At 33.7% G+C, this 23,826-nt stretch overlaps 1 protein-coding gene across 1 annotated transcript in view; it reads right to left on the reverse strand.

Moving 5' to 3' along the window:
- LOC132552390 (transcription factor COE1-like) overlaps positions 1 to 20,522 on the reverse strand; it is a 57,729-nt gene extending 37,207 nt beyond the window's left edge. The window contains exons 1-6 of the mRNA XM_060216558.1: positions 20,371 to 20,522; positions 19,858 to 20,023; positions 19,243 to 19,306; positions 16,904 to 16,959; positions 13,772 to 13,845; positions 10,124 to 10,192 (exon numbers count right to left, since the gene is read on the reverse strand). Of these exons, the coding sequence (XP_060072541.1) occupies positions 10,124 to 10,192; positions 13,772 to 13,845; positions 16,904 to 16,959; positions 19,243 to 19,306; positions 19,858 to 20,023; positions 20,371 to 20,522 (581 nt within the window). The remainder of the gene's footprint in view (positions 1 to 10,123; positions 10,193 to 13,771; positions 13,846 to 16,903; positions 16,960 to 19,242; positions 19,307 to 19,857; positions 20,024 to 20,370) is intronic.
- Between the last annotated feature and the right edge of the window lie 3,304 nt (positions 20,523 to 23,826).

The raw sequence follows: 23,826 nt of genomic DNA on the forward strand, positions 1-23,826 counted from the left end.
GCATTTGATTTCTATGGTGCGCATCGGCATTAACGGTACAAGATGGGGGAGATTCGAACCAGTGTTCATTCAGGCATGAGACAGTGGTCCCAAATGCATTAGACTATCTATAGATACTTGTTGTTGGCGTAAAGAAATCATAAATAAGAATGCGTACTATCTCTCTTTATGAAAATAAATATCATAGGGAATATGGAAAAAAATATCAGTATTTTCTCTAAGAATATCCTTTGAAACTGTGTTTATTTCCTTTTAATTTTTATGCATGATTTTAAAGGAAATTATGTATAAGTTAGAGAACGTTTCAGACAACGGTTTAATACCACAGGGACACAGTAACTATTATGTATTCATGACGTACTCACCTTATTTGTCTATAAAAACAAACCCTATTCGTTCTAGTAGCATTATTTCTTCTGTCTAATTAAATAATTAATTGGAATGTGTATTTTTGTAACGAAATTTGCTTAGAGTGATAGGGAGCGGATCATTTGATTTATTTGTTGTTGTTGCTGCTGAAGCTTTTTTTTTTGTCGATAAAATCCTTGAAAATATCAAATTTTAGATACTGACATTTGCGCACTTAGACAACTAAAAACTAGTAACCATAGTGATAGACTATAGACATAGTTTAATGCGGGAAATTCATTTTATTTTCCAAATTGGAAAGACAATTTGTTCACTGCAAGTCTGTCACGGATGACAGTCATGTCGCTTAGTGATGAAATATTTATTATGTTGACAAACTGAACATAGCTAGTATTATTATTGTGATCAGAGTTAAGAGGTCATTAAAATCACCTGAGCGAAACACGCCTTTGGAAGCTCAATATCAATATTAACACACACCACACTGTGACTAGCTGTAACATGATGCTAGGCATGCTCCCTACCTGAAGCCACCGTTACGGTAGCTAGGAGGAATGAAGTTGCCAACATCTTCATTAATAATGTATTTAATTTTCAGGTCTATGAAACATAGTAGTCCGCATCACGAACGGTAAAAACAATGGAAATCAACATCTAGCATCGCTTACAGAAACCACGTCAACACTATGTAATCAGAAACAGAAACCTAACAAAGACAAACACGGAGCAAAATTATTTTAAAAGATAAATTTTCGAAAGTGATATTTATGTGTCATCGTTGTTAAAATCGACATTTTACTTGCTTATCAACTTTAAAATTTAAGATATGACAAAATGTACCCCATATCCAAATTCGAAAATGTACTTACTAATCTAAATATAAGAAATAGCTAGTGTAAACACCGATTACTCCCAATCGTAGTCTATATGAGGTAAATAACAAGAAAAATGTCACATTTGATAGACTAAATGATAGAAAGACTAATGTGATCCACCACTCAATGTTCCTTTTGACATCAATTTGACAAACATTTATAAATAAACGAAGAAACACTTCTTATGAACTTCATGCATGTATTCCTAATATATATTAAAATCAAAACCATATCGAATGCTGGGGGCTTGTTTGTGTTCTTTCGATCTGGCAGACTTAATCTTTTAACATATGACTCATCTCTGCACCATAATGATACATAGTGATATCAAATACATACGGATGTCTGCAGTTTTAAAATTCCATGAAGCATTATAAAACATTCCCCATACAAACATGGCAATGACCCAGTCAGTAGTTATATCATGATTTACTAGAACTTATAATCTAGAAATGTGATATAATGTATATTGTTGTCAGCATTGAGTGATAGTGATTTTGATTCCAGAGAAACAATTACTTGTTGACCAAGAGCGACGTGCTTGAAAAAATTCAGTTTTTGTGTTATTGTTGCCATCCTTGTTTAAAGTCTAATAATCATACTCGTGTTTTTAAGCACTACACTAGCATTAGAAGATAATAAGTACATCACTTCTCCAAACCTCTAACCTCAAGAAAAAATGCACAAAAAGGTTCAAACGGGTTAAACGTTACCACACACACACCTGTTAAGCACGGATCCATATTATGAGGTAAACCTGTCACTTACAGTTGACATAATCACGCGCTTTATGTAGTTTTCCCCCTATCTCTCAATAAATACACACCTGTGTGTTTACCTCTAATCCCAGGACTCTCACTCGCCCTCTCATGATTTTATCATAACCAGAAATAATTCACAGTCCTCTCTGATTATCACGGTGACAGACTCTGCATTTGGGAGTTGAAACGTGTAGTTTTCAAATAGAGTCGTTTCTTTCAATTAACTCTGTATTCAGAGATCGTCTATCGGTCGGCTATCAAGAATCCCGGGGGAGCCCGGATTACTGAAGGGTTTCCGAAACATCTCTATTCCCAGAAGAACTCTTATTTTCATTGAAGCGTGACAAAAACCAGCGTTTTAAGTGGAATTATTTTCTCCCATAAGGATTGAAACAAAGCGAACACCATTTAATTTTCTGTCGTTCATACAACTAGGTATAGACTCAAAGCCCACCTTTACGAGTGAATATATACGATCTGCTCTGTCAGGAACACAAGCCGAACGGCCCACTGGGAGCTAAGGCGATCTCGTGATGCCAGAGCCGAAGAAAGCCTTTGATCAATCGGTTTTGTCTCACTGTTGTAGCTCCAATCATTCGAAAATAAAAACAATAATTACAAACTCGGAAGGTTATAGCCTTGCTCGCCTGCCGACTCTCAAGAGTACGCTTTATTTATAGACCCATGTCTTCCAAAGAACAATAGGCTTTTGTCAAGTTTACGAGGAACTAATTTCATTATTTTTTGCAAATAGTGTGATCAGTGAGCGAGATTTTATCAGCGTTAATTAGTGTTTCCAATCAACAACGAATGTCTGAAAGTTGAAAATTTGCTTTTGAAATCAAAAGAGAGAAACCACAAACGGCCATCAACCTGCCATGTAACGCCTAGTTGTAACATCCTGTATCAATATTTGTAATAAGGTCTTCTTTCATTTAGATATTCTTTTCATTCTTATTATTTATGATTTTATTTAATCATTTATATTTTTGTAAATATCCAACAAGCAGAGTACACAACACCCCACTACAGTAACGTAGTATTCCTAATAAACCTATTTGTAGCCGAATGCATTTCATCATGCTCAAGATGTCGACTGTTGCGTATTTCCTTATTGATATACTGTAAACATTGTCTTTTTAGGGGTCAAAATTTCCGTTTTTTCCGAGGATGGAATAAAATGGAAAAAACTAAAAAGGTATCATAGAAATAAAATCAAAACATATGTACAGATTCCATTTCACAATTTCCCTGTAAAATTCTTTATTTTACATTATATGATTACAACGTTTCTGTATGATAAAACGTAAGATTGAACTATTCAGAACAATAACGGTATACCATGTAAGGCACTTAATTAATATGCAAGAAATCCAAAGGAAGGATGATTTTAATATTAGTTTATTCACCGTGAAAAAACACAATGTGTAGCACAGGTAAAAAATGAGCGAATTTCATTTCTGTTAATTATGGGGAAATTTTACGTCGTCATAGTGATCTCATTGAAAAAATAATATTCTGTTTCTTAATGTTATAGAAAGCTGGAAATGCTTGATGCTCGTTAGTTTGCCTGTTTGTTCCGTTGCATACATTGTTCTCATTTGAAAACGTGACATAACTTACTTGGATTGACCAAGATTTACATAATGGTTGTCGTCGATGAAGCAGAAGACAATTGCTCTTCCGAAACACCTGGTCTTACTCTCCTAAAACTTTTATTAATATTTTGCCGTAGTTTTAATTTGAGTTTAGATAACGATTATTTTCATTTGTTTGTATTTTCTTGTTGTTGTAGTTAATATCAAAATCTTACTTTGAAGATTAAAAAACTTTATTGCACTTGAAAATAAAACAATCATAATACAATAGTAGTTAAAAGTGAAACCTTGAATCTTTATTAGTATCCAGCTTGATTTCCGCAACTTAATGTTGCATAACGTTCCGTTTGTTGTAGTCTAAACAAGCGATGAGTAGTTGATGTATGAACTAGCCAAGTAATGGTATTGACCTTAGTGCTGTCGAGTACGTAGGACCCGGAACACACTCTCTACGAATAACAAACGAGTTTAATTGCACGTTTTATTCGAAACAATATTGATCACATATACATGTAGTTACATCGGGACAGAAATCGAAGGTCGTTTGCGACATACTAATCACTTTGTTTGTTTGATGGAATCCGTAATGTAACACAATTTAGTTTGTACTAACACAACGTGGATATAAAATGGATTTTTGGGTAAAGTTTACATGCTAAACAAACGAAAATAAAAACATACAAAAAATGTATGTTTTACAGTAAGTTCTACACTGAGTATAATATCTTTTATACATAATTATTTAGATACAATGTATCATTAAAACCCAACTAAGTGACTAACCCCTCATGTACTTCGTCATTAACTTGAAAATTTAAGTGAGCACACAATACTTTTATCACTACAAATTAAGATACATTGTTTAGTATGATTTATGAAAGCTGGTACAGTAAGAACTTTTTCCACATTGTTTTCTGATCGTTGAGTGGTGATAAGATGTCTATGAACCTGTCGGTTTAGTACATATTACTACCATACGTCCTCAGAATTCTGGTCAATATGAGACTTACATATGAATTAAAACTATAATGAAAATTATGACAAATTTTCTCTCCCTTTATCAACAAAGTTATACAAATATTTTATCGATACCTAAGTCACTTAAATGTTCGACACGGATTGATTTAATGTTATTGAACATTTTCCAAGATTGAATAATTTGGTACATCTTTAGATCATTCTAGAAAATAAATCTATTTTCGTTTTTAATGTTTTGTCCACCGATATAAAAGTTATTTCATTTTTCACTGCCTTATACATTTAAAAGGATTTATTTGATAACTTGAATATCATCACATCGGCATAGCATTTTGAGATAGAAAATGCACTGAGTTTACAATGTAATTTTACTGTTTCGAACTGTCATCGAAGCTCTCATTTCTCATCGCTATCTTTCAACAACGGGAAATGGAAAGAGAATGTTTTTAATACAAATCTTACGATAAACCTACTGATATGTACAGTATTTTAGAAACAGTATGTGACGGCGCTCTCTTCGTCAACCGTAAATACAGGATTAAAATAAAACACAAGATAAAGAGAATTCGTTGCCATGCCTCCCTGTGCTCTGTGACAATGTTAACGCTTTGTCAATTTACTAATAGACTCATTACATAGTCGGGAATCATGCCTGTTGCTTACACAAAGCTGTTTTTATAGTGGAATAAGGATTCCTTTTGTCTGAAGTATGGCGCTGATGTTTCAGATTCGATCTTGTGAGCTATTGAGTACAGGAGGTCAAGATGAAATCAGCTAAAAGCTGTGTTCAGATTATAGTGACAGAAATTATAACGCTAGTACATAGTGATGGCTTCTCAGATAAATATTGAAAATAATAGCATTAGTTTTACGGTTTTGTAAAATATTTCGATATGGATCTTGTGCCCAAAATGAAGATGGTGCTGTTAAACAAGATGACAATGAGTGATAAAACTAACATTATATCCATCACAACATTGGCCTGTCTCATCGTCAACACCGATTCTTATCTAGACCGTGTCTGGATTATCTGGATAGAAACGTTAGATAACAAATACATCTGATGGTTAGTACTCCAGTCCTGTATGAATAAATTTGTCTAGATTTTTAAAACGACAATAAATTGCAATAAATTCCATTAATCTGCTGTTTCCATTTAATATTTTTAGAAATATTATTCAAATATATCATTCCATAATACAATATTTGTTTTGTGATAGGTTGTGTAACGAAATTAATATTATATATTTCTGGCTTACAGCTGGGATTTTTAACTATTTACTATAGATATGCCTCTTGCCTTCACCAATATCTGGTAAAGTAATGAATCTGATAAGAAAGTGTGGCTGGAATTTCACAATAATTTACACTTCTCTAATACCAGACGTAAGCGATAAGACGTCTTGATAAGGATACTGACCATAAAGATCTTATATTTCTGACGGTAACGTCTATAGCTTTGCGATTATCATGATAACACCATGTGATCCTGGGTCTATCTAGGTCCTAAACAAGGTTGTACCCGCGTGCTTAACACAAATATTGCATGATCATGGACATATATCCTTCGGTTAATGTATGACCCTGGGATATAATACCACTGAGCATAGCTGTCTTTCACTTTTACAACAATGGTCGGTTTTCTGTTTTCGTCTGTCTCTATATAAGCATTGGTAATGATAAAAAGTCACACAATATGTGTGCAGTTTTGCCTCAAACGATTTATACGAATTACATCATTATACATATACCACGTTCAAATGTTACCAAATTTATCTAATTACGGGGCTAGAACTCCCCATCTAGATTTTCACATTTCTTTTGATCAATTTGGAATTTACTCTTTCACCTCAAGCTTTCACGATTTAGACCCTAAACATCACCGAGTCCTAGAAGGACAGCTGTATGATGCAGTGTAGTTCATTATCTGAGGCTGCTGTATTAAATTTCTATTTTGTATTTAAAGGTGCCATTCACCTGTGCGTCTTTTATACAGTCTTCAACTACTGATATGTTTAAATGTGTAAAACCACCTACTTGGATATATTTCACAACTTTGCATTTACTAATTCAATATTTTACTAATTTTATTAATAATTTAATAATTCTATTCCTTGAAAAAACATTATTATATATTTGATAGTCATTCAGCATTCTGTTTATCGTTTACAATCGTTTACATTTTAACTAAAAACTGTGTTTTGCTACGATTCGTGAAATAACCACCAAATACTCAATAGAGATATTGAAATGTGCAAACAATTCGTCAACAGATTTAGATAAGACAGGTATTTGGAGAGAAGGTTGTTATGTTAAGGCACAGAGACCATATATGTTAACGATTTAATACATAGAGAGATATTCTGGCTAAGATTTATCATTTTACTTAGAACGTCAGCGAAACATACAAACAATTGTTTCTCCACAACTCAAATTCAAAGTACGTTTTGGTGGGGGAAGAATGATTTATTGAATATAACAAATATATTGTTTTTTTGTTAAAAGAATGAATAAGTAACTGAATAAATAAATCCTTGTGACTATCGTAACAATCACGAGACATTCCACAGACGAAACCTTGTCAAGATCTAGCAGTATACTTACAAATTCTCTGAGAAAAGATATTGATTTTACACTCTATTTAAAAAAGGAAATGCTAATTAATCAGCGTGTTTTCCGTTAGGAATCAGCCTAATTATTCCCTTATTTTGCCTTTCAGGGTTCGGCTGGCTGTGAGCAGGGTAGAGAAGCCGCCATCCGTCAACCAGACGAGCATGAGGTGCCCTGTTCACTTTAATTAACTGTGTATGGCTAATATGGAAGCTTCGGTACAATAGAACTAGCTCGATACAGGCGATGCAGGGGTCGCACTGGCTAAAGACCCGGACCAGCTGTCAACCGGGTAGGATTGTCATACCGGTATGTGGACTCCTAGTCCGTCAGGAGACGTAAAAACATATCAAAATATGACTGTAGCAGTGGTGAGAGACACGGCCAGGGAAAGTTGTGTATAGAAGAAATACCGTAATGTTTATACTGTTATTTATGTTAATAATGCTTGTAGGGAACTACGCAGGAGGTTTTAGTGACGTACAGGAACAACCATAATGACATAACTGTGTATAGGACTTTCACATCGAAATTAATTTAATAATCTCAGTTAAGATTGCATAACATCACAGAAAACGTTTACTTAATTGAAATGGACAGTATTTTAGAATGAAATGAAATATCTGCATTAAATATCGTTAAAATGAAACTTTAAATACTCGCCAGGGGTTCTAAAAAGGTTAAACTTGTTTGAAACAGCTCCTCTACTTATCACAGGTTAAACACAAAACTGATCACAACGATTCTATGTTAGCATTGAGAAAATTTGAACGAATGATATTATGTAAAAGCACCAGGCACTCGACACCTTGTTTTCATAATTCATAATGTTCTCAAACTTCTTACAACGTTGAATTTACCTTGTCATCTTTGAACTTAACGGCAAAGTAAATGTCTTGCATATATCATAACCGCTCTCGATAAAAATGTTTGTCATAACTTATATTAAATTCGGTAACATTAAAACAGGTCTGCATGCAAATAAGAAATTGATAACCCTTGTCACATTTAAAGACAGCATATATGAATTACAATTCTCGTGGGTCTTTGAAATAGATGCAGGGGATGAATTTCTTCTGTATTCTAAACCGTTATAGGAAATCGACAGAATATCAATTAATTCGAACAATTGGGGCGGGGTCAGATAGGATTTAGCAACTACGCATGTCGCTAAATTACAAAGTCTCATGCTGTGGAGTGTATAGAAGAATGAGGGATGTTGCTCTATAAATAACCTTTTAGGCAAATTGAGGACCCTCACACACGTGCAAAGGTTAAAAAGCCACAGCAGACGTATAATTATCAATTGGTTTAATTAAACGTTTGAGTATAATCATCACCATTTGCTGGTGCGAAATGACACGCTAATTTCTGATGTCCAAAACAAGAAATGTTTCCCAATTCCGGGATAGCGTCTTCTGTAACAAATGAAACTAGTGCAGACTTTGAACCAGGTCTTGGCTAAATTTGTCAGAAACAGCATGTGACGAGGTACGAAAGTCAGCAGTGGAAATGGCTTCATACATCTCTATAAATTGTTATGTTTCATTTTAAATCTAACGTTGTATAGATATATAATTCATCAAGTTGTGAATCGTTCACTGACGTTAGGTAAATATGACGTCAATACAAAACAATTGTAATGTCAGAAAAAATGGAATAATGAATGAATGAATGAATGAATGAATGAATGAATGAATGAATGAATGAATGGATGAATGAATGAAAGAAAGAATTAATTAATTAATATTTCTTTATTAAGGCGTACAAACCGATTATACTTATTTTACATTAATCAATTTCTGCAATTTGATATAGTCACCATATTTGGAAGATATTACGCATATCATCAAATACATTGTCTTAATTGTCTCTCCGATGTCGGTTACATTTCCGTCCATTTCGCGTGAGTTATTTTTTCTGTATAAGCCGTACTTTCGTATAAATGATATAATATCTGCTGTTGAGTCAGTAGGACCGGGATCTGATCAATAGTTGTAACAGTCCCAGACAAACAAACGTAATGGTCGGGTTCCATTACCTCACGTTTGGCCATTTTGACCAGAGAATAAAAGTATATGTCCACTTTGTTTCCACTAGGAGACACTCCGATCAACCCTTATCGATCTGTGCATATATTTTGTATGTATATATATATATACTTATCTCGTTATCACTTGATCTATAAATACGTAGCCCCACATATTTCAGAAAGTAAACAAGCAAAATGTTGACCTAAACTATCCTGACAGCACGTATTTTTTGATAATATTTTTTACTTATTTTAAAACACAAACGTAATGTTTCAAGTATACGTTATAAATTTGTATGTAATATACATTCATATCAAACATTTGATTAATGTGTGTGTTTATAGCAGTGATTGTTTATGGTAAATAAATGACTTCAGTTGTCAAAAAGTAGATATGACTATTTATAAACTGATCTCAACTCTACTTTTTAAGAATATCAACATTATTGACAAGTTATCCTAACATCTCCAGACCTGATATGGTATGGTTGAAATCGTTGATAAAATTAAAGGATATTTGGATAATTCTGTTATTTTAACTCAGAGTATTTTCTATTTTATCTAATTACTTATGTATGTAATTGAATATTGTATCTTTCGTTCTGCCAATGTGAACATAATTAGCAAGTTCTGAAATCATATTTGAAGAAAATACATCAAAGTATATAAACCAGGTTTAATTTATGAAGGATTATGAAATCTTAGTGTGATTAATTCTAAAGACGTTTCAGAAATTTAAATCTTTGTTGTAAATATGAGGTATTGTAACAGGTTGCAGGTCAGGAAAATTTGATTATGTGAAAAAGCAATATTTTCAATAATCATGGGAGATAACCCATGAATTCAGTCTGTACACGTCTGTACACTAGATAGGGTGAATGAATATATTTGATCGCCTACCTGTCTATGATGACGGGGTCTGAAGGAGTTTCATTTCTGTTTCCACAACTCTTCTTATCACAGCAACGGCTGGAAAAAAAAAACACAGGAAGTAAATAAATAGGGGAGATAACTTTAAAATGCAAACCACATGGTAAAGAATTGTCCAAAAAGACAATAAGATAAAATAATTATCATTTAGAATAACATATCCCTTACTGGTGTTTTGAACAAAGAGCAAATGAAGATGAAATGGATCTTAAATATTGAGTAAAACTAACAACACACAAAGTTAAAGATAGTAGTCTTAAAACAAAATTCAAAGTGCTGTCATTTATGCGGTTGAAACGTACATGCTGTAAGTAAGCATTGCTAGTCACGTGCTAAAGGGCAATGACAATTGGAGATTAGTATTTCATCTATCAAAGAGAACTTTTATTCAAGATTACGACCAAAAGTACTGTTGTCTGCGGTAGGGTTTAAATGGATGGTTTTGTATGGAGTCAATAAATTGTAACAAACCCATTGTTGAATAATCATAAAAAGATTAAGATAAAGTATTAAAGGATGAATTTATCAAGTTTTGATACCAATCGACACCGATAAATTTCAGTTTTGACAGTATAATAAAACTCATTTAATATTTCAGATAACGTTTACATTTTAACATTTTGTGGATATCTATCAAAAATAAAGCATACGTAACAGAAAGAAAGATTACAGCATTTCCATCGTCAGTTTAACCCTGGGTCTATTTTTAGTTTCTATTTGATGTCGATAGCACTTTAAGATGTATCACTCCTCGGGATCTTTTAAATTTTACATGCGAATAAACACGAAAACAAATAAGAGAGTCAGTAAGAGCAGATGGTGTAGAGAACACACTATACCAAACAGTCAGTAGTTGTGTAAAGGTCGAGGAATTTGTTAAATCCAGATGTTATATCAGCTTTCCTGAACCTATTTTTCGGATAAGATGATAATAGACTGCCCGGCATGCTCACTTCATTTTCAATTTTCAAAATAATGAAAATATTTTTCAAAATTTCAGAATATCTCAATGTTATGTGCAAACGACTTACAAAACATGTTCAGGGCCGTCAGATTATTACCAGTACATAAAACACCTACAGTATTAACGACTTAAACTGTCGTCAGTACATGTCAACTATACTTTTCGGGGCCTAAAACCATCAGCTGACCATGACACATACAAATCATGTGTCTATATGTCAAGGCTTTCGAACTGTTAACAGTGCATGACACATACATGTTTGGGGCCTACAGATTACAAACGTATTAATATTAGGAATTATATAACGGTATGGGAGGACAGATGATAAAAAACGAAACTTAAACTTGAATATGTATCTCGTATCTTTTCACGACGTTTATAAAATAATTTAAGAGTTCTATTATACATAGAATAGACATCTTCGGAGACCCTGTGTAATACTAGTAGCTGTTAGTTGTTATCACACAGCGGATAGCCCGTCTCTACCGTGTGGATCCTTTGGGGAGTCAGATCCCTCTTACTTATCGGTTACCCTATCGCAAGTGTAGTAACTCAAAAAGGTGTAACGAATGGGGATAGATTTGATCAATAACCTTTATCCCCACCCCTCCCCACCCCCTACCACTGTACCAGATGGGATACGCGTGTCCGACTCGACGGCAGGATAATTAGAGTGAAAACTGAAGGGCTACCAGTAGGGGGTGGTGTCTTCTAACAGGTGTAGCGTGTCAGAAACTGAACCACTGTATCAATTATAACCTTATTTCATATATCTATTTATACTACATGTTTTGATATTTCTTATCACTTTTGTACAATGTGCATTTATGCCCGAGTTGTAACTAAACTGATAGATTTAGTTACAGAGTATCAATAAGTACTTGTATAACTAAGTAATTACGGAATTGTCTCAAGTACTTTTTCATTTCTGAATTCTTTGCCTGATTTTTTATGTGGATTTTAGCTTCCGTGACTAGCATGAATTAAGAATTCTTTTGTTGAATGTTGTCTTTTTAAGTTGATGTGCCTTTTAACAGTTAACCTCGAGTGTATTCTACCTTCTTTGATTAGTTCTTCATCGACTTGCACATGCAAAACATCTCTTCAATACCTTTTGTTTAAATTTGCCTTAATGTATTCTGGTCTATTCTTTGGAAAGAATGCTGCTTTCGCGAGTGAAATCTACCTAAAACCAGCAAACCTTAATAGACGCAGGGATATAAAACAGCAATATAGATAATGGGGACTACGGGCACTTTAACAAAAATAGATAATTACAATTTTACCAATCTTAATTATTTCATTTATAATTAATGATGAAACAAGTATACAACCCTTTCTAGTGTTCAAAAACAATTCTTTACTGTTCCCAGATGAGTAATAATAAAAACAATCTCGCACGAATATATGTCTTTATTTATTTAAAAAAATGAAGTTGATTTTCTATAAAAACCAAACTGTTTCGGTCGAAACAATATCAATTGTTCATTTCAGTTGCAATTAGGCAACTCGATTTCACTTTTTATAATATTCCTTTGGGTACGACCAACTCTTTACGGTTAAATGGGTGGTTTTCATATCAATCCACACTTTCTAATTAATTAATCACCATTTAACAGTTATAAAAGTGAGTTAATATCGATATGCTTCATAGGATATACAGGTTCACCGACTTAGTATAAATTATTACGAAGGGATCAGATTTATCGTTAATAGTGGAAACCTATAAATTGACCCCAAGGGATAGAAGGGCTCTCTATTACCTCGCCCTGACGTTGTGTACTCCTATTGTTTACCTGTATCTACCGATACTTATCAATCTATGACGAATGAAGTCACATCAAAAGACATCAATTGTTATCGCTATATGATATCACCCATAGAATATTCATTTCGCTCGACCCCAGGGAAATTTCCCGGTGTTTGGTACGGTTTTCTTTCCAACGACGCTGTTTGTTGTATATATAGCATTCTCAGGTGTTGATTTCTACACTTATCTAAACAATTGACACATATATCCGTAAATAATCAAAGACCTGTTTAAACGTCCCTGTTGTGCATTGGTAACAAAAATAGATAATCGAAGTCGGCTTTATATTTCTATAAATAAAAAATAAGTGAAAGAATTAAGACTTTATGTCTGTGTGATCTTTTAAATTTCGGTGAATTTCACGGTTGGATGGATGAACTAGTTTCATGGTTCAAAGTATGTTAACAAAATAAAACAATAGTTTTTCTCATTGCTTAGTTACCATTAGTAACAAAATATGTACACCTAATATCTTTTACTACAAAGTAACCTTAGTTACCTAAAAGGGAAACCACAATTCACCACTTTATAAGTTACCGAAACAACCTGAAATGTACACCACTTTGTCTTTCACATGTACTCGAGTTACCAACACAACGCGCACCTTACTGTCGTCATATTCGCTATTAGTTACCCATTAGTAACTTAACATGTATATTTCATTCTTTTTATGGCTCTGTAAGTTACCACCAATAACCAAAGATTCACTGTCGGCTATTTTTCCCTCTCTAGCACCCTCTTACCAAATGACCCGACTAGTAACCATTTGTAATGTACCACACCCGTGTACTTGGCGATATGCCCTGCACTGGTTGTTTTAAGTTGTATTTCATTGTAGTCTTACCTACACATCACCTCGTGCGTAAGCAGCACCCGGCACATTTCTGGGTTTTTATCTTGGCCTTCATAAACAATAGCCTGAAAAAAAGAGCAGCATAAGATAAAAAAAATATATATACGTTTCAGATAAAATGTAATACTTGAAAAAAAATCCCGTCTATTGTATTGTTTTCCGATTAATTAGTAATAGACAATGTATAGATTCTAAGACATTCATTTATAAACAAAGCATGAAGATATAGTATATATATATATGTGTGTGTGCGTGTATTTACGTAACCACAAAAAGTCCATACAAACAAAATTTAATGAAAACACGGATAATTTGTACATGATTGCCTGTTTGTTTATTTCTTTTGGTTGTGCAAAGCACCATCGAAAGAAAAATATTTCTTTTTCCCTAAGGCCAAATATTTGCTCAAAATGAGAAGATGCTTCATAAATCTTACTTTCTCAGTTATTTAAGTCAAAACATACATTTTCATCATAATTCAAAACATTTTACATCAACACGATAATGATTGACCGATTTTGTGATCGATCATTTATCAATCGATTTATAGATCAGTGGTGAAAAAAGAGTAACATTTCAACAAATAATATAGGTTCTTATATTACAGTTTACAAATTAAATAAAAAGGGTAAAAAAATAAATAAAAATAAAAATACACACACCCATAAATCCAGAGAAATGTTAGAACTGTTCAGTTGCAGGTAATTCCCGTTGGGGTAATTAATTATCGAACGAGCCCAGATACTGATCAGGTATAGATGTCATGTGGACGTGTCATTAGGTAATTCTGACAGGTGTGTTGTATAATTAGAATTATCGCCAGCATTTCTGCTAACAGTGACACCGTAATCAAAATATTTCATAAAGATTCAAAACCAGAATTGGAACACTCGAATATAAAATTATAACAAACCTATCTCTTCATCATGAAAATATGAACAATGCTGGTTTTTATCTTCTTTTTTTTTTAATTTTGTTTTCACAATAACATGGCTGCTTTTTGTTGTGTCACTTAAATAGATAAAAAAAATCCGTGAAGTGATAACAAAATATCACTTGTTATAGTGCTACGTATTGTGGGTGACATTATATATATGTTGATATATTATGTGGCGTTTGTTTACTATCACACATGTGCATATAGAGCGTGATGTTCTTTATATGATTGAATTGTAATATTGTACAGCGGTCATGGTCCTAATAATACACTTTTTGAGATGGAAAATCACAGTTTGAAATATTATTAGATATAACCAATTCTAGATTAGATTTTTTTCGAATAATTTCAAGTTAAGTTTTTTTACTATCAGTCAAATCTGTGACCTGATTCACAGTGAACTGTTTTCTGAATTTCATTTCACAGTTTGTCCATCAACACCGTTCCACCATAAAATACCTAATACAATTGCTGGGTAAAAGACAACGGCAAATTTCGATTTACATTCAATATAGTATTTAAGGATGATGATACCAATATATATTTTCCAATGTTTAAGGATGCCGACCCCGCAGTGTATATATTCAGTGGGTACTTTTGAATCCTCTCCTTCCCGTCGTGTCTCTCTTCGCGATCCCAATATGTTAGCCATAAAATATTTATACTTTACAATGACGGCACAGGCAATAGCTAATGAATAACGGACAATATTGAGCAAGTGAGCCATAATAAGCAGTACAATGAGAGTGCGATTAATTGATTCAGTTTGCAGTCCTTCTACAATGCGTTAGTGTCTATACAAGCCTCCCGCCTGCACTACCTCGCAGCATTTCCCAGTAAATTAGTTTTAGACTTCAGACCGACTCTGCGCCGAGACATTTTTCTATGTGACACGCGCACGGAACGTGCCATAGACAGCATCACACAATTGCGCGAGAATTTCATTTACATTAGTAACCAATCTCTAAACTTTGATGCCATATGTTCCGGAAAAATAGCATGGGGAAACTAAAAGCAAAAACCGACCGTGTGTGACATTCCAGAAATCCGGATTTCAGGTCATTATTCATTATACTGTGTGCTTGCATACTCGTCGCTCGGAAGCGTAGCGATCAATTTTGTGTCCGGACAAAACGGATTTAATTGCAGTTTAATTCATATTAGAGCTAATAGTGTAGTTTAGGAATATAAACATAGGAAATCCAAGGAATTAAGTGATTTTCCGAAAGAGAGAGAGAAAAAAACTGCAATTCTGGAAATCAGGTGACGAATACTCATAATTTCAATAGAGGCAAATTGTATTACCAGAGAAAATCGATTTAGACGATGAAAAATTGAGTTATGTCGATTGCATGATACAGTCAGTCAGTGTTGTTAAAACATTACGCTAAGGAAATAGTCCGATTACAAATTAAACTAAAACGAATAGCAATGAACGGGTAATTCCATCAACGTCACAAACTGAAGATGGCAACTTTTAGCGTCAGAAACGGAAAACCGGGTAAAAATATTTCCGGAATTATTATTATGATAAAAACATACAAACTGATTGTACAGTGAAATTTTATACTTCCTTTGTACAAAGATTTTTTTCGTTAATGTTTATTCCCAGTAGATCTTTCCATCACGACATGATAGGATACAGTGTAAATAGTCAATATATCATTATAGTCACCATTAACACTCTCAAGAGATGGGTTGGAGCTGACTAGGGCGTCCATTACGGACACAATGGAACGCATCTTACTTTGTACTGTCTTCATGCCAGGAATTTTCTCTCGTAATGTAAAAACAAATGATGATTTAAACAAATGGTTTTGTCTCGCATAGTTTGCTTTCGGTTACATGATAATAGATAAATCAATTTCTTAATTAGGTTTAATGCCGACTGCTGACATTTTCGTAGAATTACGTTTGCGCTCCTTTTGTTCTGTATTGAGGCTTCTGTTTGTTTACTGGTTGTTTACGGTTTGTTTACTCTCTAATCTGTTAATATATCAAACTTGTCTCATTCCTTCGTGAAAGATACATTTTGTTTAGTTCTATTTACGTGTATTTCCGTGAAAGATACATTTTGTAAATTATAAATATTTCATTGTGTTATTGTTGTTGTTTATCTTAAAAAAGGAGTACAAATTCACGTTTCGTTTTGATTTGATATTTTGGGACTTCGTGAAATAGCTTACCCCTTTTGTGACGGAGTCAATGAGGCGAATATAAAGGTCCTGTTCCTGCCGAACTCCTGTAAAATAAAGGGGAAAACAAACATTAAAACCAACACCGGGTGTTCCGGATCGTTAATGCCTATACACCAACAGCTGTTAACGGGCCTATGTAAAAACAATCAGCGACCAATCTCGTTAGTAGAAGACGACTTGTGAGGTATCGAGTGTTCTTGTCAGTGAAGCTCGTACCATCTAAACAGACACTCGTCTGCTCTGTTTACATACAAATCATTCCCAGAGACCATCCCGATCATTCCCAGAATTATATTAATTGTTTGCATATCAATTTGCCATTTACCGTAATTTCTCAATTGACACAAAATAACTAACGATGCGTTTTGCTTGGTTTTATTGGAAATAACCCATTATAAATACCTATTTTATTTACCAGACAGTTTTTTTTTAAATACACGTATTTGCTTAATTTGATTTTGGACAATGCCATAAATTGACACAAATTATTCATCTTCAAAATTATGAAAATATTTCTTTGTGACTGACTTCTGTTGAGTGATAACCATTACCGATTCCTTTAAAAGTCAAATCGGAGACGAAATATAAAGTAATAATTTAAAGACTAAATTATCCTAATAAACGTGTGATCATATCAGGAAATTAATTTAGCAAATTCATTTAGCCGAAAATAGTTTATTTAATCACTTTTCTCTTTAGTTCGATCAAAAAGGATTGGAAAATGTATCCCCAATCCATCATTTACCGGTAACCAGTAGCTTTCAAACCTCTTCATACAGACGAGTACATGAATACCGATTGATTATTTTTTATCATTAACGGCGATTATTTTTCTGTTCACAGAGGGAAAAAAGAAAATTATTTTCCGATACAATCGTTACTAATGTGCTATAGGAACAGCGCGATGATGCCCGTGTCAATATTTACATATGATATTTGATCTCGATATTGTTCAATGATATTCAACAAGTCAACTACAGTTTTATCTCAACATATCATTAATTCTCGAGAAATAAAAACACTGCTCAGAATATATAGGGAAAACAGATTTTATGACGCGAAATCCTGTAAATATCGATATTAGGTAAACAAAGATTGTTTAGATCCAACATGACTATTCGTATCAATCAAAGAACTACCAGTTCAAAGTTCAAACTGATTCCTGAATTAATTACTGGATTTTTCTTTTCTGGCAATATTTGGAATTGAATTTGCTTAAATTTCTAATTGTAGATAAATCGTATTTCATTATCATGGATATGTTTCTAAACATATATGTATATTTACAAATAAATATGACAGGTTTCCTAACAAGAATGCATTCTACCATATTATTCTGGTATTGTTTTCAAGTAGGAATTATTTATAAGACCACACAAATATATACAGTGCAGAATTACTTTACAGTATTTTACATTATGCGTTAACAACACTCGGTGGGATTTGTTCACTTGTTAATTTGACAAATTAGTGAATGAGAAATAAATATTTACATATAATATATATTTAAACCGCTTGTTGGCCTAATCATAAAGGCATATACGAAAAACAAAACAAAACATAAACATTGTTAAAAACGTCACATAAGAGGGCTAAACCTGTTGGAATTAATCGCAAGCATGATGTTTGTGTGTAAATTATTCAACATCAGCCGAGACCAAAATTATCGGTCTAAAACATATTGTTTATAATGACTGTTTTGTTTATGAGTCCCCGGAGAAAACCCACAGGTGACAAAGACTTTCCGAGGGACTACTAAATAATTGGCCTCATGGGATTTTTATTCGGCTCGAATACACATATACATTGGCATTTCGTAATATTCTATATTACTGACAAATATAAACAGTCATTAGATAAATAGGTTTAACAAGAACACTGAACGGTCACGCATTTATTTACATTACTTTGAGTGATAGATAAGATATATTTCATGTCGGTTTCTATTGAGTACTGTGTGAGTTCTGCTAAATGCATTATATACTTTTAAATATAAGATGTTTATTTAATTGTTGAAACCTGACCGCGTCTTTTACATATAAAAAAAGGTTCACATGTCGATAAAGGTTTTTTTTGAAAATACATAGGATATATGTTAAATAAAAGGACTCCCTGTTCATGACATAAGTGAAAACGGATAGAACTAATGAACGAATACTTTAATGAGACACATTTTTAACTGGTGTCAAATATTTTGAACAATATTCAATATATTTCTCACGCATTCAAGAATATGGACCTGTAGCCTGATATTTCCAGCCAATATAATAAAAAATATGCAACATTTAGAATTCTTTATGCGCAAAACAGTATTTTTAACTACTTACCGTTTGCGAATAGAAGTTGTAATCTGTAATGAATCCCATTGTTTGTCTTTGGTCCCTCGGGTTCCTGAAAAAGCAGGTTATAATATCTTCAGAAACACTGACGTTTGTTTTTAGTCCAAAAGTAAACATTCTTAATACCAGTCCAAGAGACATTGCTATTTCTATTTTACGAGTTGATTTTAACATCGAATTCCACAAAATTAACTAAGCAGATCGATTTACTTATGTATACTGAGACTAAATAATACTTGTTCATTTTATGCTATGTCTTTCTGAGTATGTTTTCACCGTGTGCTTCCCATGTTTTCAGTGTAATGCCGTTTATGAATATTTCATTCCAAGTGCTCGGCCTAACAAGCTATTTTGCGTTTTAATGAGATTCCCAGATTGACTTCACAGGAACGCCATATGTCGTAAATAAGAGAAAAACGTCATAAAATACAGGATTGAGAAACGTATATAACAGATATATTATTTCTAAAAAAGAGATGATATGTATAACAAAAATGTCCAATGAGTCACTTCATCAAAACTATGTTCACTGTACACAGTAACTACGGTTCGATGATAATATCAACATCCAGAAGTCATAAAAATATAAAAATTGATATTGACCTGCAAACTTACTTGTTCTTTCTCAACAAAATCTATGAAAGCAGTTCTTTCAACTTCGATAGGCTGGCCCTGCCTATCGTATAAAGCTAATACAAAATGAAAGAAGTTGCTTTTCCGTAGATTACTTGGGGGTTGTTTCTCAAAGTGTGCTCGTCCGAAACCAACACTGCAAGGTAAAGAAAACACCCAATGGAATTTCGGACATTGCTGTTATATATTGAATAGAAGTACCAAGGGACTGAAAAACATAGCTTCTCATTGCGGATTGTAAATGTGATAAGCGTCCGAACGTCGGCTAGCCCTGTCAGTAAACAGTGTTGGATTGAATCCCTTATGTGAACTTGACCGATGATACCGAAACGACAGACATCAGTTTAAAGCGAGTGTGAAAATTGTGATAAAATTCAATGAACGTCGTTCAAAGTTGAGTTAAATAAAAAACACACTCACGTAAAAATGAAATAAAAAATATTACAAATTAAGTTGTTTTTGTTTGATTAAATAAATATCTACCTTCCCCCACCCTGGTCGACGACCGTAGGCTGCATCCAGTTCCTAATTGGGGCTGGTTGTCCTGTCGTCTGCTGCAGTGGTTCTTCCTTCATATGTGTTGATGCTGTTGGCGGTAGAATTCTCGGTGGGTTGGTTTCTGGCGCCCCAAACATGTAAGAACTCCCTTAGTAAATACTATACACACAACTCATGTCAGCGAATATCCACGCACACTTTATAATCACACGACACACTGGCACATTATACTTCACAAAGAAAATATATATAAGTGTATATATATTTCTTTTCTATATATATTTTTTTCAATTTTTTTTTCAAAAATCACAGTGTGAAATTGTTGTTTGTATTGTAGATATGCGGGTCAGAGATCGAATATAAGGTAAAACCCGGTTTCATTTACACTGCATGCGTTCTCGACAGCTTCTGCTGGTAACTCTCACGGGTACCCGTTTTGTTGAATTCATGTGTACAGTGTAACTCTCCTGTCCCTGAGGAAGAGAATATATCCCTCGGGAAAGTCTTTTGCTCCGAAGATGTCACCCGAACAGCCAATCAAATGCCGTAATACAGACATCGATTGCGAACCGCCCGCCTCCCGACCAACGGGACTCGAATCATGGGATTCCCCAGTCCAATCAGATGGCTCAACGGGTCAACACTAATATCTTACAACACATGCTCTGATCATCTACACACGCCGCCGGAGGAATACTGTGATATTGATCCCTGCGCTGTGTGGCAATCAGATGATACTAACGTTTTGAAAAATGAATTTCTCTTGATAAAATTCTTCTCAGGTCGGTGTCTACAATGAGGTTTTTAATACGCGTCCGTTAAAATGATATTTTTCAAGGAGAGATTTAAATAATTTTGTGAATTTCCTCAGCGGTAAAGTGACAGAAGGTCGATTTCGTATCATAACAAAAGCACGTGGTAGTTAGGAATGTCAAAATACAACAGACCACGCCCCTCGGAGCGCCCACGCCGCTTAACGGACCTTTCTCTGTGATACTGCCTGGAATGTCGTTTTTATTTAGATTGGAATCTGTTATATGCAACTAGGCAAAAGTTGAAACGATAGTATTGTCAACTTCTTATTCACAAAGCTTTTATTAAAGGACAATACTGATTGATTTGGTTATAATGACTGCATAAACCATTCATGAATATTACTAATACTAACAAAAATTGACAAATTGTAATTTCCAAAGCTATAATCTAATTTCAAAATTAAGATTTAATATGCTGTAAACAAATTTGAATCTTTTCTCACAGAGCTGATAGAAAAGGAATGGTAAAAAAAAATCTTACAGATGAACACGTAGTATGTCAATCTCGAAGCAGTACACATACTTTAGAAAAAGACAATTTCGATCATATACAATGATAGTGTGTGTTTTGCAATCATCAGATATATACTAGATATCTCATTGTACTGAAATATCATTTACACGAACTTAATAACGGATTATACTACTATATATATATATATAAGAAATAACTGAGCAAAATATTGGTTAAATTCTACATAGAATATCACCAGGGGATATTTGATGTAAAAATCACTACCATTCTCAACGGAAATCTATTCTAACACATCCGTCATGTTTATTGTGACTTGTTTGTAAACAAAGAATATCGGGATGATATTAACTATTTGCTTTTACCGGAACAGGTGTGTAATTAACGGACCGGAAAATTATCCGGAATTACTCGAAAATGCTAAATGTCACATTGTGGGGCATGAATTATTGATCAATCTGGAGTGTTTGCTTTGTCGTGATATCACGTGACACTATTTGACCCTTTTATGTGACTAGAACGTGAGGTGGTGCTGGGTATTGATACCCGATCCCTTTAACATCATCCTCACAATACCCAGTACCGTTAATTCGCTCGGAACCCGTTAGCACGTCTCAAACATCTGTGACGCATGTTTCTTTTGTACCTTTTGGATACCAATCGGGTCAAATGACCAATGGTCAAATCACTGACCAAATGGTTAATATTTCTTTTGAACGACGAGAGACTCCTTTACATTGGCAAATCTTTTATTGATGGTGTAGGTAGATAGCAGGACTCGGTGTTAACTTCACCGTAACGTCACAATCACTTAAATAAATCGATGTTTATCAAATTAATATGGATATGAGTGAGAGCCAAACACTGAGTAGATATAGCAAGCTTTCGGAAAACGTTTCTGACCATCTTTTCATAAAACTTTTAAGTTATACACTGTATGTTACTCCATAAATAGGATGTTTTCATGTTGTTTCCACTCATATAAATTCTATCCGTTTTGTATACAAAACATTATATGAAGCTTTTAAACATAAGAAATAAGACAATGGAAACATGAAAAGAACGTATGTTTTACTCGAAATGCTTCTTATTCATAGTCGACAGAGGTTGTTGTAAGCCCTTAAGGAACCACAAAGCCAATTAGTTTTACTGATATGAAAAACTTATCGTTAATACAATAAATGATTGTACACTTTTGTCTTTGTGGTTAAATGCATTCACAGAAAATGTCATTGGAAAGTCAAGATACATGTAACTTTAAGATTCGTGTTGTATATAAATCATGGAATTATTTAACTTTATGACATGTAATTAATTTCTCATCTGACAAAGTTTAAACCATTAAAAGGAAATTGCTCATCAATCTAAAAAAAAGAATAAATAAATAAAATGCAACAATATCTATATATCTATGACCCGTATATGTTATTCTAGCTGTCACTGAAGGAACTACCGTGTTTGTTTATTTGTCTATAACAGACGAGTTGTATCTACAGATATACATACAACTATTCCAAGCCTTTATTTCATCCAATACAAATCATATATCTTTCAAGTTTATTGAAACACTGACAAAATCGAATTGGTGCGGACAAATAAATTTCTGATGTTTCTAATCGATATCAAAATAATGTTAAAGAAAATATGCCATAATTTATAACTGGAGTATAACAAGACAGTCCTCCCAGGGGCGTGCTTGGACGTACAATTTGTGTAACGCTATTTTTCATAATCATCCTTTTCATTTTTTTTCAATATTCAATGTTTGGTAACATATGGAATTTATCAAAAGTAAAAAGTGAGATAATTTCTTTTCCGTTAAAAGTAAATAAGATCTTCATGACTGTCTAGGTACACTATCCGAACAAATTCTGTCAAAATGACGCGCGTGTGGTACAATGTGTAGCACCGTTAATATAAAACTAAATTTGTAGCTGGGGCTATCTTTCAGACTATCATTTCTAACAATTGTTATCAAATTCATACAAAGACGATTTTGAATTAAATGCGACACTCTCCTGGATGTTCAATATAAAACCCTATAATTGGTATCTATTTCATGCTACACCCTTTCACTTCGAGGTCCTTAGCTACCAATACTAATGAATATCCCGTCCCTTTCGAGGTGTCCAACCGCTCTTGGGTATTCCCCCT

The sequence above is a fragment of the Ylistrum balloti genome, unplaced genomic scaffold, assembly GCF_031769215.1.
Source record: "Ylistrum balloti isolate Yb309-2 unplaced genomic scaffold, AGI_CSIRO_Ybal_v1 Utg370246, whole genome shotgun sequence".
Taxonomy (NCBI): domain Eukaryota; kingdom Metazoa; phylum Mollusca; class Bivalvia; order Pectinida; family Pectinidae; genus Ylistrum; species Ylistrum balloti.